The sequence below is a fragment of the Nannospalax galili genome, unplaced genomic scaffold (genome assembly GCF_000622305.1).
Source record: "Nannospalax galili isolate Female #2095 unplaced genomic scaffold, S.galili_v1.0 scaffold300, whole genome shotgun sequence".
Taxonomy (NCBI): Eukaryota; Metazoa; Chordata; class Mammalia; order Rodentia; family Spalacidae; genus Nannospalax; species Nannospalax galili.
Genome location: NW_008347322.1, coordinates 1,128,159 through 1,142,620, shown reverse-complemented (window position 1 = coordinate 1,142,620; position 14,462 = coordinate 1,128,159). Strand labels below are relative to the sequence as shown.

General features: G+C 56.6%; 1 protein-coding gene across 3 annotated transcripts in view; it reads right to left on the bottom strand.

The window, feature by feature from the left end:
- Window positions 1-12,811, bottom strand: part of Col5a1 (collagen type V alpha 1 chain) — a 166,090-nt gene extending 153,279 nt beyond the window's left edge. For 2 of the 3 annotated variants that reach the window (XM_008843928.3, XM_029568755.1), the window contains exon 1: window positions 12,333-12,811. In XM_008843928.3, the coding sequence (XP_008842150.1) occupies window positions 12,333-12,456 (124 nt within the window). In that variant the 5' untranslated portion in view covers window positions 12,457-12,811. The remainder of the gene's footprint in view (window positions 1-12,332) is intronic. The other variant, XM_017800837.2, reaches the window with a different exon arrangement.
- Window positions 12,812-14,462: the final 1,651 nt, after the last annotated feature.

Sequence of the window (14,462 nt, the reverse complement as noted above, 5' to 3'; positions counted from 1 at the left end):
TCATCCCAGGGGAGAGGTGCTGTTTTAAGGCTCATGCTCCACCACTGCCCCAGCCACAAGGATTCTGTGGGCCTCATTCACCTCACCTATGAAATAAAGGTGACACTGCTTTCTTTACAATCCAGCTTCTCAAACTGGGTTGCAACACCCTATGGGGGTCACATGACAGAATGCACAGGGCAGTAAAATTTCTGACCATAATAAGAGGTTTCTGAATGTACGATGACCAAAACTTAATTCAAAATTAACTGCGTCCTGAATCCAAAGTGTCCTTGACAGCGATCCTCAGTGGTGGGTCACACGACCCTACTCAGCCTTGGTTCTGAACACAGGAGTGAGGTGCATGTGGCCACGGCCCACCGTGCCCATGAACACGCCGCTGCACCTCAGCCCGGGTTTCAGACCACGCATGGTGTGCACTGCAGTGTTTTTACTATGTTTACAGTTCTCTGCTTTTGGACAAACACAGTGGGTTTATTACAGAAAATACTCAGAATATTCCCACCACTACACCTTGGTGTACAAGTGTCGGATTAGTTCGTGTCTGTGGGTTGTGTTGTGTGAGAATGCTTGATGTTTAAAAGTTGCTCTTTGAGTTGCTGATTTGAGTTTCATTTTAAAAAATCATTCAGTGAATTTTGGCTTGGGATTAGGACAGAATTTCCAATGATTTCTAAAATGGCCCTGAGCATACTTCTGCCATTTTGTATGTGTTTATGTGAAGCAAAGGTCTCGGCATTGATGATCATAAAATCAAAGTATCAGTAAACTCTGAAAAACACTGAAGAGGCTATGCATCTGTAAGTACCAAATAATCAGCCAAAATTTCATCTATAAGCAAAAATAAACAAGCGCATCACCTCATTAGTACACAGACTTCATCTTTAATGAATGGTAAAATGATATGCATACCAAAGGCTTGCTTAAAAATAAATTTCCTTGTTTATTAGTAGCAAATGCTTGTAAGTCTATTTTATGTGTCTATATGGTCAGGGTTGCATAAAAATTCCTCAGATAAAAAGGAGTCTTGAGGGGCTAAAGGGATGGTTCAGCGGTTAAGAGCACTGGCTATTCTTGCAGAGGACCCAGGTCCAGATGACAACTAACAACTGTAACTCCAGTTACAGGGATCCAAAGCCCTCTTCTGACCTCCGTGGGCACTGCACGACACGGGTTCACTTACATACATGCAGGCAATGCAGTCGCACACATAAAAATAATATTTTTTTTTAAAAAAGGGGGTTTGAGAGGAAAAGTTTAAGATGCTCTGGTACAGAAGATACCATAGAGACAGAACAGGTATGAAACCAGGATAAGGAATGGGGAGGAAGGGGAGGAGGAGGAAGGGGAGGAGGAGAAAGGAGGAAGAGGAAGGGGAGGAGGAGGAAGGAGGAAGAGGAAGGGGAGGAGGATGAAGGGGAGGAGGAGAAAGGAGGAAGAGGAAGGGGAGGAGGAGGAAGGAGGAAGAGGAAGGGGAGGAGGAGGAAGGAGAGGAGGGAGAAGAAGGAGGAGGGAGGAGGCGCACAGAGGAAAGAGAAGTCAGAGCAACCTGGAGCCTTAACCTTCACTTTCACAGACCATTCTTGGGCAAACGCCTCCTCAAACACAGAATGCTCCTTCTACTTAACCCACACTAAGTTACAGATCCAGCTTTGGGACTCATCAGGATCCCAGAGTCAGCTTAGAGCGGTGACCCTCACCCTCCAGCCCAGAGGCCGGCCCTTGTCAGCTGAACCCGCCTGACCACGGGATACCTGCAAGACTATCCCAGTGGGCAGAGCAGCAGCCCACTCCCCACTTCGTCAGCCTTTCTGGGATGCACAAATCAGCCAGGGAGAGGAACCTTGGCTTTCCTCACGACACCTCATGTGGCCTTTCGGTCATACTGTCCATGCCCTTGGACAGCAGCCCCTCCCCAGAGCATACAAATCCCCCTCACAGGCCAGGCAGCTGTTTGCAATTGGCCCTGCCCTGGCCCCAAGCAGAGGAGGCGGAGCGTGTCCACAGGCTGGACCCAGGGAGCTACAGGGCATTCGAGGACAGGCTGCTCCCAGGCTAGAAGACCCGGCATTGCCCTCCCCCTGGTCAGAGCTACAGCTGGAAGAAATGGGGTGGGCCTTAAAAGACAAGAAAGACAGATTCTGCTTGCTGTCTTTCAATCACCACTGGTGCGACCCAGAGCATCCCAGCAGCCCTCAAATTAACGGCATGACTCAAAGCCAGTTTCAGTACCTACCAAGGGTAAGAGCGGGTCCCCTGCTTGCAGAGGGCAGAGCTGCCCCGGGCAGAGGTGTCAGGGAGCACTGGTGGTCAGAGCCTGCCTGGATTGGAAGGCCCGGAGTAAGGTAGCCTATGGCCCCTTCCAAACCCCAGAGCCAAAAAAGGACCTTGGGGTGGAACAGCACCCCCTGCTGGTTAGACTCGGGATGGTCAGGGTCCTCTCCCCCAGCACCAGGACTGGGCATAGCCCACTACTCCAGGCAGACTCTGCACCCAGCCATCACAAGAACCAGGACACTCGGGTCTGGCCCCTTCTCACCAATTTTTGTGACTCCAAAAATTCCCGACTCCTCTGAGTTTGATTATCTGTGAGCTGCCCCAGGCCAGAGGCCAGACCCCAGATTCTGCGAGCCCTTCCCACAGAACATCTATCTGTTCCTTCTGCAGGCCAGGGCCTGGTCACCACCTGGCCATCACGCTCATTGGCAGAGAAGCCCCTTTCTAAGGTTACTCCCTGGTGTTCGGTGCAGGGGAAGGTGTGATGGCCCCCAGTGTCCCGGTGTCCCTGGATTCTCCCTCATAATCAGTGGGGCCCTTTGGCCCTAACGGGGAGATTGATGCTGAAATGGGGTGTTCCTACAACCTGCAAACGGCACGGCTTCCTCCCGTCTTTCACACTTCACAGAACTAGGGCAGCCCCTGGAACTCAGTCAGCGGCCACAGGAATCCAGCTATCCTTTCTACCTCCTACTCCGTGTGTGGACACAAGGCAGCATACTACCTCAGGCTTGAAGACCACAGGAATCCCACCGCCTTTCACAGTCGGCCTCCCTTCCAAGTAGGCGATGCAAAACCTCTGATGTGCCAAAGAGCTGACAAAGATCAGAGAGGTTAAGTAACATGTGGAGGACCCCAGCCAGGCACCCAAATGTGTTTCTCTGAACTTGTCTTTCCAAAGTCCAAGTGGCAACTGAGTTGGCTACACAGACAGGCCCTCCCCAGGGACTTTCGGCTGTGCCTAGGGTTGCCCAAAGTCCCCCAACTGACCACTAGCTCCAGATATGGAGAGGGGGTTGCCAGAGGACTTCTGAGAATTGCCCTGGGAATCTATGTCCACAAGGCGGGGACCTGGGGCCACTAAGGCTGGTGGCTGTGTGGGGACCTGGGCTCCACCAGCTGAGCCCCTGAAGGCCCTCCCTAAAGGAGGTGGACCTGCCCCACTGTCCTGCTCTGCTCCCCTCAGGCCCAGAGAACGCCAGGCACGCCTGGGCGGGGTCACAGGCCCTCTGCAAAAGGCCAGCATTCACCCCTCTGGGGAGCAGCCATCCATGCCAGGGCATTCCTGGAGGGCAGGGAAGCCCCAGATGCTGTTGTGATGACAGTACAAGGGCATCTGGGGTACGGCTTTCCTGCTGCAGAGCACAGCACACACAGCCCCTTGTGTGGCACATACCAGGCAGCCCCTGTGGGTCCTCACCCCCAGCCCTCTGCTGAGTGAAGTCTGGACACGTGTTTCTGTGTCTGCCACTCAGCCCAGCAGCCCAGCAGCAGCCTGAGGCCCCAGAGCCACACAGAACCAGGGAACTGCCAGGAGGTGAATTCCCTGGTCTGGACAAGCTCCACGGGGACACCACAGGCCCCTCTGAACAGGGGATCAAGGGGGTGCCCTGTTTCATAGTCATCTACTCTGAAGCTTGCTGAGCTGGTGGGAGGGGCTAGAATCTGCACCATCAGCCATCCATGCCTGGCTTGGAAGCAGGGTGGCCATAGGCGTCCTTGAAGCACCACACTAAGCTCCAGGTAGTTCAGCTCAGCCTTCTGGGCTCCATGTGTGCGCCAAACAGGTACATACTGATATCATGCATGTCACCCAGCAACGGCAGCTACAGTGGACACTATACAATTGCCCTCCAGCTTGCCTCAGAGACAGGCAGCAGTTTATGTCCGCTCTGGATGGGGAAACTGAGGCATATGAAGACATTAGGTAGGTGTCTTGGCTGTGCTAAGCCCAGACACACACAGAGAAGGGTGAGATGCAGGCCCTGCCTTCTTCCCTGCCCCCCTCTGTGAGCTGGATGTCCGAGGGCGTGGGAATCAGCTGCCCGCCACCCCACCCCCTCGGCCTGGGGCCTCCGGGGCAATGACCCTCTCTGAACTCCACTCTGTCTCTCTTCATCCTTCCCACGCAGATGTGTCACCAGAAGGAAAGTACCGTTTCAAGACCATACTGGGGTCACTTTCCTAGAGCACTCAGTCCTACAGACCTACCTAGAGGGAGAGGGACCCCAGGCAGAGCCCAGAGAGATGGAGCTGTTCCACCTGGAAGGCTATCTGTCAGGGACATGTGCTCAAGCGGTGGCCTGTAAAGGCAAGTGATGTCAGCAACCCCCTTCAAAATCACGGGGTAGAGGGACACTCAGGGAGCAGGGGGAGCAGGGTGAAGCAAGGCTAACCATGGGTAGAGCGGGATCCTGCAGAATATGGCCTTTGTGCTAAGTCTGAACCCTCAGCACTAACACTCACAGCCAAGCCATATACAGAACCTCAGATCCCCCTCCTCCAGTCCAGCCCTGCTCCCTAAAATCTGGAGGCAGTGGGCAGCCATTTACAGTTAGTAGGGTGCTCCCTTTAGGAAAACTGGATGCATACCACAGGCAGAAAAATGACCAGATCCTTTCAGCAGGGGTGGCCTATAGAGAAGGGGGTGGAGTGGGGCATCCCCAGCTAGCTCACCTTCCTCTCAACCCCCCACCCCCACCCCAGGCCGGGTACCTCCCATGCTGAAGCTCAAGTCCCTGCCTTGAGGGCCTTGGAAAACATTTTCCCACATGGCTCAGTATCCCAAAGCCAGACCAAACTCAAGGGCCCGTCCCGTTACCCACCCATGACATGTTTCCATCAGGGGGCCAGTTCACCCCACACCCACACTATCTGTCACCACACACCATGAGTTCCAACAACAAAGGGAGCTAGATCAGCTTGCCAGCACGGCAGACAGGTGGACCACGGCCCTCCCAAAGAAGGTGGCTTTTGGGTACCTCACCAGGTACTGAAGAAGAACCACCACAGAGTCCCCATGTGTGCCTAAGGCAGGGATCACCCCTGTCCCCCTGAAGTACCAGCCTCTGGCTGAAGAAACAGGGGCCTGGCCACGCCCACCTCACTGGCTCTGAGCATGGGTTGAAGGCCACACACTGATGTGTGGGGCTGTGGTAAGGACTACCAGAGGCTTCCTGTCACCTGGTCTGACAGAGCCTCCGTGCACATATCTGGAGGATCCGGTCCCACCCAGGGCCACCTGAGGACCACAGGCACAGCGCAGGCCACACCTGGAGAGCAGGATCTATTGTGAGTATAAACAGGAGCCAGAAAGAGACACCAGGGGGGAAATGTCCTTTGCAGTCATCCAGGGCCACCTGCCTTCAGCTGTGCATGGGTAAACCACAGGATGCTCAATAGAGTAGGTCTGTGGCCAAGCCCAGGAATGCAGCTTGATTTCTGACTGGCCAAAGCCTCTTTGGGGCTGGCAGGTACTCCCTTCTGATTGGCCAGAACCTCACGCTGACAGGTGTCTCCTTTGACTGACCTGTGCCCGGTTGGATGATGAATGTTTTCCTGCCTCCCGCTTCAACCACTCCTCACCTGACAAAATTACCTGTGCAGGCATCTGCCCCCTCCACACACGCTCCACACACACTGCTCTAGAAGGTCATGTTAGCCAGGGACGGCTCCCCGACTGACTGCTCACTTATGCCCTGGCATCCACAAATGCTATCAAACATAACTGCTACTGAGGCCAATTTTCTCATTGTGGACCTGGGCCACCAGCCTCCACACACTGCAAGGAGAGTTCACTTGCTCCAGCCTCCCACAGGCCACAGGTCACATCACACTGTCCACCGGGCTACATGCTCCCCTGTTCCATTGAGAGGTCACTCTTTTCCCATGACGAGTCTTTAAATCACTCTCTCACATGCACACATTTTGATGTCATTTTGTGAATTTATTATATTTTTTTAAAGAAGTCACTAGAATCTGTATTGTCAAGGAATGGCAGGAAAGGAAACAGCAGGGCTAAAAAAATGAGTTTCCCCACAAAAACCCAGGTCTGGGCCCAGCAAGATGGCTCAGCAGGTTAAGGCACTTGCTGTGAAGCCTGACGACCTAAGTTCAATCCTGGGTCCCATGTGATAGAAGCAGAGAACTGACTCCTGCCAGGCATCCTCTGACCTCGTGTGCACATGCACACACAAAGAAATACATGTATATAATTTAAAAAACAAAAAGAATCAGGTCTGGAACCAGAGAACAAAGGTATCCCCACATGGTGGCCAGAAGCAGTCCAGCACCTGCCCCTGGAGCTCCAAGTGATTACATTTTGAGGAAAGTGGGTCAGGCTGTGGTTCCCTGGGTTAGGTCTGAGTCACCAAGGGATGGTGACATTTACCCCTGACGTAGGGTCATTAGTGAGACTGGGAATATTCCAGAAAAAAAATGACTATACTCATAAGATGCTCAGTGACTGATGGCTAAGACCACTTGACATGGGTGAAAGAAAGTGACCCTGTGACCTACAACGTGCACCCCCAAGTGTGTGCCCCATCCTGCTTCATTCAATCCATCACCTCCTCCTCATGGCCAGGAACAGAGTCTGAGAGGACAAAGCCCCATCCACATACACACTTCAAACAGCCACCTCCCACAAGCAGGCCACAGGCAGAAGACCAGAGGCTTGGAGTGGGACCTACATGGGTCCATTCATGCCTCAAGTAGGGTGGCTGGAGACGGGAGGGACATGGAGGTGCCCAGTCCACACTGCACATGGACAGACCTCCATGGCTGGGTTTGGGACCTCCAGAGAGGTAGGACAGTAGTGGGTGCTGCTTCCCCTCTCACCCCATGGTGGAGACCCAGGAAAGCGAGGGTGGGTTGTTCACCCAGGTGTGGAGCAGAGCCAGCAAGCTGCTGACAGAAGCTTTTGGCTGCCCTAGGAACCCCAAGCATCACAATCGCAACCACAGAACTGATTAGTGCCTCATATAAATTGTGTCTAGATCTCACAAGAAACAGCTGGAATTACAAACATCATCACTGGCTCACAGGTGGAGAAAGTGAGGCACCAGCCGTCAGGTACCCAGCTGGGAAGAACCCGAACCAGGAGGGGGACGCAGGCTGCTTCGCCCAGGCCACTTGCTCTTCCCACTCCTCCACCTCTGGTCTGCACGCAGGCCACGTTCCACAGTGACTGCAATGTGGCCTGTGAGACAGGCCCAGGCAAACCCCGCCCTTGGCCTCCTGGCACATCCAAAAGCTGGGCCAGAACCGTTACAACCAACATCTGGCAAAGTGCTGACAAAGGTTAGCCCGTTTCACAGGAGAATATATCTAGATGGGAGACAGAGGTGTAACATGACGTCACCCTCCTCTTCAAACTGGGGGGCCCTGTGGACCAGCCTACCCTGCAGCAGGATCTGTGGTCACCAGGGGCTCCACCCTGCACAGTGTGCAGAAACATTTCAGGATACCATATCAATACACATGCATACACATGTGCTTGCATGCTCCTACATACATGCACGATCACTCGGTTGCATCATACATGCAGGCTGAAAGCTCACATAGAGAGATGGCTCCACATGGGTGGGCACATCACACATGCACACACACAGACACACATACAGAGCTTAACATGTACATACAAGCACACATGAGAATCACCTGGAATTGCCCTGTCTATTGCCTTCACTACTCCTCAGGTGGGTGGGCACATCACACATGCACACACACAGACACACATACAGAGCTTAACAGGTACATACAAGCACACGTGAGAATCACCTGGAATTGCCCTATTGCCTTCACTACTCCTCAGATCATGTGATATCACCATGAGATCACATCAGATGAGAGCCAGGACAGGGAGATGGGAGCTGTGTGGCACCTCCCGGCACACACATCACTCCCCACGCTTCCTGATGTTCAGACAGGATTTCAGTAATACTGTCTTCTTTCAGGAATACTGTCTTCTTCCTTTCACAGATTACCATGCAGCACCTGTCCGGGTGCTCACGGGACACCTCGGTCCAGGTGCTCACGGGACACCTCCATCAGTCTCACGCCGCTTCAAAGTGACAGGTGCTGTCCTTGTCAGTTTTCAGGAAGGACAGCAGGTGCTGAGACGCATCCTGGCCCAGCTAAACCATCAACCCTGGAGGCAGAGCCAGTCCACAGCACAGGCCTCTCAGATGTGCAGACTTCCCTGGGGGTGCAGCAATCTCACCACCAAAGAATGTCCCCCACAAATCATCATCAGAGTTCCCATACCACAGGCCAAGGCCTGTTTGGTCTGCAACATGTCTGGCTTGCGCAGTGCCAGGCCCCATCTCCTGTCCAGACAGACGGAAGGGGAAGGGACACCAGAGAGAGATTTAAAGAAGCTTGGGGAGCCCTACTTGTCCTCCTTCTGTTGCTGTAGGATCACCACGGCCAGGGGCTGGGGGCCTACCAACCTGAAAAGAAGGAGAGCTTTCCGATAAATGGAAAGCTGCCCAGGGTGAACCCCCTTGGATGAGTCTGGAATGTCTTGCCAGGAAGGAGGGACAAAAGCAAGATTAAAACCACAAGTGGATGACACCCCCAGGGGTCTGTGTTATAAAGCAAAGGGCAGGAGCCAGCCCACCAGAAAACCCAGGGGAGCTATCCTTCCAGGCCATTCCAAGGGGGGACCCAGCATATCCCAGGTGGCCTTGGGGCAAAAAGAAAGATGCCCGATATAGGGAGAGAATCAGGAAGCCTTTGACTCCCTCCCCAGAGCATCTCCCAGGCAGAGTAAAAAGTAAAAGCCTGTGGTGCAGGCAAGTTCCACTGACTGTGAAGGGCCTCGGTGCTCCAGAAGGAGATGGGGAGACGGACACCCGCAAAGAGCACCTGCAGAAGCCACGGAGCTCCAAAAGAGCGCAGAGGAGGGTAGAGTGAGGGGAAGAGGATGGAGGCAGAAGAAGGAGGGTGAGCAGAGGGAGTGAAGGGGAGGGAGGGGAGGGAAGGAGCGAGGGAGGCAGCCAGGAGGGGCTGGGAAAAGAACTTAAACATTGCACTGGCCAAACAGAACGCCTCATCTGTCCCCCAGGGCCCTGCCTGGACTAGGCCCCCAGGCCAGGATTGCAGCCCAGGGTACTTGGTCCCCCAGGAGAAAGCTAAGAAATGGATGTGAAATCAAAGAACAGAAGGCTTGGGCCAGTGCCAGGCAGGAGGGTAGCCACTCACTTAGGGCTTTGGCTGGGTGGTCAGAGGCCCTGCTACCCAGCTGTTGAGCCTCTGTCCAGTCACCACCAGCCAGACAGGCACCAGCAAACTCACCCAAGTCTAACCCAAGTCTAACTGTTCCCAGAACCATGGGTGGCAGGTTGAGCAACCTCATACTGCCTTAGGGCTCCACTATACTTGTGGGTGCTACAGGCATAGTATCCTGGGGTGGGGAAGGTAGCTCTTCCCTGACCCTCTAAGCACCACTCAGTGCCACTGTGATGGAATGTGAGGACCAGGTCAGATCTTCACAATCCCTGCTCCACCCAACGACTGTAACCCCGTAAGAAGGCACAGGGTGCTGCAGTGATGGCCTGAAAACAGGGAGAAAGCCCTGTGAGAGCCAGGGGCAGTCATCGGGCATCAGCTGTGCTCCACTAAGGGTGTGGCCGTGGGGAGCATCCAGAAATATCCACAGGGTAGGGTGGAGAGGCAGGCTCAGCCCAGCACCCCAGGGCCAGCCCCCAAGCAACATCATCAGAGAGGAGGATGGGAGCTGGGCCCCAGGAGGGGGCACTCCTACCACAGCTGGATAGGGTTCACAGATCCAGCCCTGCAGCCTGGGACATAAGGCCTGACAGAGGCAGAAGGGTTTCAGAAGTTTTGCTGGGTTCCCCTGCCAACTGGACTTTGTGGGGAGAGAGTGGGAGGGAGGGAGGGATGGAAGGAGGAGGGAGGATGCGAGGATGTGTCCGCCATAGCCAACTCAAGGAGTCACAGGAAATTTAACCATTCGCTGTCAAGTCTTACAAAACTTGGCCTGCTCTCCAGGCAAATTATTGCAAAAAGCAATCACATGACTGGAGCCCACCAATGGCGTGCTGAGGAGATGACCTCAATTTCCAAATATTGGGGTCACATTTCATTTCCCATACTTTCCTTCTCAGTTAGGACCTTAAGCAGTGCTAACTTCACACTCCTTCACACACTCAACCAAGAAGGAGGTAGAAAAAGAGCCCAGGTCACAGAAAACTCAGACAACATCCCGAAAGGAAGCGGGGTTTGCTTCCCACACACACACCACCAGCCCCCTCCCCAACCAGCAAGTGGACGGCCACCCCTCTGGTCACACACTGAGGGTTTCAAAATGAGTCCCATCCTGGGAGGGGAGGAACAGAGTGGTTCCTGAAGCCCACCCAGAAAAGCAGTTTCTTGGTCAGTTCTTAAGTCTGTTTTGTCCAAAGCAAAATGTCTAACGACAGCTTCGACCTAGGCAGCCCCTTCCAAGCAGCCACACCCTCAGTAGGGAAGGGAGGGGGCAGCGATGGAATGAAACGGAGGGGTGGGTAGCCACAGGGCAGAGGAGGAAAGGAGCAAACAGTCTATCAGGGATGCCCTATCTGTCACCAGCGCTAAGCCCAGCTTCCTGGGTAAGGATCCCACTGAAGGCTTCCCTCCTGAGGTCCTAGGGAAAACCCACCGTGGAGCTGGACAGGGCTAAGGCTCTGGACAGCAGGGGTCCTCCTGATCCCATCCTCTCTGGGGCCTCAATAATCCTTCACCTTCAGCAGACTTCTGCAAAAACTCAGGCCAACTGGTTGAGTCATAGCAGAGCAGGCATCAGCCCAGATCATCTCTTAATCCAGGTCAGGCTCCCCTGATCTCCCATAGGCTGTGAAACTCCCTACATCCCTGCTTAACCACTGTACCCATCAGGCTGTGATGACGCCAGGAGGCAGGAAAAGAACATTTTAATTGGCCACAGAGCACAGAAAATGGCTAATCTTGCAATCAACAGCTGAGGAGAGACTGTGGCTGGGCAAGGGCTGGCTGACCAGTTGGCCTGTCCACAGCACCCACCGGCCTGTCCTGCGGGGTCTGCTCTCCCCTGTGCCAGCAAGCCACAGCCTTCACCTCACCGAATCAGCGGAAGCCAGGATGCCTTCCCGGCCTGAGCTCCGGTGTTCAGGGCTCTGGGAAAATTTTAACCCACAGCTTACCATAGAAAGTGAAGTTCCGAGGATTCCTGCAGGGACCTGGGCACCCGGAAGTGCAGGAATCCAGGCAGGGACACGGGAGCCGGCTCCTTCGCAGGGCCCACCCCGGAGGAGGTCTCCCACATCTGCAGATCATCCGAGTGCCTCTCTGCCCAGCCTGCAAGGCTCTCTCCTGGCCTTACTCCACATGCATCCCATCTTTGGGCAGCAAGCCCAAGAAAACTGCTTCCCCAAGGGTCAGGAGGTTTGGGGTCAGATTCGGAGTGAGGCTGGCCTAGGACCTCCCCAGGCTCCCCTGGGCCCCTCAGCACTTGGCAGGGACTGCAGAAAACCCTGTCCCTTAGGAAAGCAGAGAGCCAGCCTACCCAAGCTATAGAATGTGCAGTCCAAAGCTAGTGACTCCAACTTCTGGGATCCCCTCAACCCTGAGGAGCCCCTGCGGAATGGATGGGCTTTGACTCTAGGGGGCTGTCCTTCCTGGCTTTCAACTTTGTGCTGAAGGGCTGCGTGGGCAGCAGAGGGGCGCCTGTGATGTGGGACTGGGAATGTGAAGTTTGGGGACAAAAGTTGGACCACCACTCCCGCTGCTCCAACTGGAGGCGGTCCCAAGCCCGACTCCCGCGACAGCCCCACCCGGCCAACCCCTTTGAGGAGGGGGCGGTACGCCCGCGGGGATCCAGTTGGCCAGGCTCCCCTCTCCCCGGCCCTCAACCAATGCTATTCCGTGTCTCGCCCGGGGTATTCCACACTCCAAGCCGGAAAAGTTCTGCAGGCTGGGATGAGGCCAGCGGAGAAGGCGCCCGGGATGACAGCGGCGCCGGGGCCTCGCGCGCGTCCCGCAGCCCCAGGGGCCGGGTCCCCGGCGCCCCTTACCTGCGCGGCTCGGAGGCGGCGCCCACAGCAGCAGCAGCAGCAGCGGCAGGAGCAGCGGCGGGGGCAGCGGGCGGGCGCCGGGGGGCAGCGGGCTGCGCGCTTTCCAGCGGGTGTGCACGTCCATGCTGGCGGACTGCGCGGGCCGGGGCGCGCGCGGGGGGCGCACGCGATGCACGGGGACCGGGGACACAGCGGGGGTCGCAGCGGCTTCAGGGAGTCATAGGCAGCCGGCCCGAGGTCTCCCGCGGCGGTGGCTGTCCTGGAAGGGGGGCGGCCGGCGCGCTCGCCCACGGCGGGAGGGTCACCCGTGGCCGGACCCCTCTCGCTGGCTGCTCGCGCGCGCCCTGTCCTCCTCCGAGCCCTGTGGCCTCCGCCTCGCCGCCGCCCCGCGACCCGCTCCCCGTGGGCGCTCTGCTGGAGTGAGGTCCTGCGCCAGCCGCGGGGACGAGGAGTGCGGACCTCGCCTCCGGCGCCCTGCACTTTTTCCCCCCTTTCCCTCCCTCCCCGGCTGCGGGCAGACTCCGAGGAGGCTGTCGATCCCCAAAGCCCGCAGCAAATCAGAGCCCGGCGCCGGGCTCCAAGAGGCCGGCCCCAGCCTCCCACTGGGCGCCGCGGGCGAGGGGGTGGGGACAGCGGGCGAGTCCCGGCGAGGAAGGGGCTGGCCCGGGGCGGGAGCGGACGTGGGACGGGGGCGGCGCCCCTGTTCTTTCTCCCCGCTCTGGGCGGCGGCCTCTGCAACCCGGCGGCCCACCCTGGGCTCGAGCCTTCCCGCCCCAGGTGCCCCCCACCTGGCCGGGCTCCAAGAACCAGTGCGGGGGGCCCCAAAGTGTGATGACTTGAGTTTAAAAAGAGATCGCAGCTACCGGGCCTGACTTTCTCTTTAAGGAGGATCCCATGCTCCTCTTCTGGGAGGGGACTAAACTTCCAACTCAGCCCGATGGGGCGCCCAACACTGTGGCCGCCCTAGAGCTGGGGACCTGCCTTCCACCTCACTCCCAACTACAGACCGGCGCAGATGCCCACTTGGGGTTCATCTTCCTAAGAAGACCCCAGATAGACGTGGGGCATTGGAGTTGCCAATCAGGCGAATTTGGACATCAAATGCCCTCACCCTCTCCCTGCCCCTGCTGGTCCCCACGACCCTGCCTCACAGAAGGAGAAGGAAACCAAGGGGAAAGGCCCTTCCAGAGTTGATAGCTGGGAAAGAGAGGCTCCGGGGGCTCCCTCTGCGGGAGTCCTGCAGCTTCAGAGGCAGAAGTCGCTCCCAGACTTCTCCCAGGAGGCCTGCTGAAGCCTGACTCACAGCCCTGCCCTTCTCCAAAGGCTGCAGGGCTTGTTTAGAAAGAAGGCATCAGAGTGAATGAAGGTTTTCAGACTCCCAGCCTTGGTGGCCTTTGAACACACAGCAGCCTGCAACGATCCTGGGATGGGGAGGAAGCTGGAACTCTCCTCTCCTGTTAACATCTGCAGACTGATGTGAAATTCCTCGAATGCCCCTAATCCTCACCATCCTGTAACCAGGGGGACAGAAGCAGTCAGGGGACCGCCACTCAGGAGGCAGAGGCAGTCAGGGGCAGAGACAGTCAGGAGGCAGAGGCAGTCAGGGGGCAGAGACAGTCAAGGGGCAGAGACAGTCAGGGGGCAGAGACAGCCAGGAGGCAGAGGCAGTCAGGGGGCAGAGACAGTCAAGGGGCAGAGACAGTCAGGGGGCAGAGACAGCCAGGAGGCAGAGGCAGTCAGGGGGCAGAGACAGTCAAGGGGCAGAGACAGTCAGGGGGCAGAGACAGCCAGGAGGCAGAGGCAGTCAGGGGGCAGAGACAGCCAGGAGGCAGAGGCAGTCAGGGGGCAGAGACAGCCAGGAGGCAGAGGCAGTCAGGGGGCAGAGACAGCCAGGAGGCAGAGGCAGTCAGGGGGCAGAGACAGCCAGGAGGCAGAGGCAGTCAGGGGGCAGAGACAGCCAGGAGGCAGAGGCAGTCAGGGGGCAGAGACAGCCAGGAGGCAGAGGCAGTCAGGGGGCAGAGACAGCCAGGAGGCAGAGGCAGTCAGGGGGCAGAGACAGCCAGGAGGCAGAGGCAGTCAGGGGGCAGAGACAGCCAGGAGGCAGAGGCAGCCAGGGGGCAGAGGCAGTTG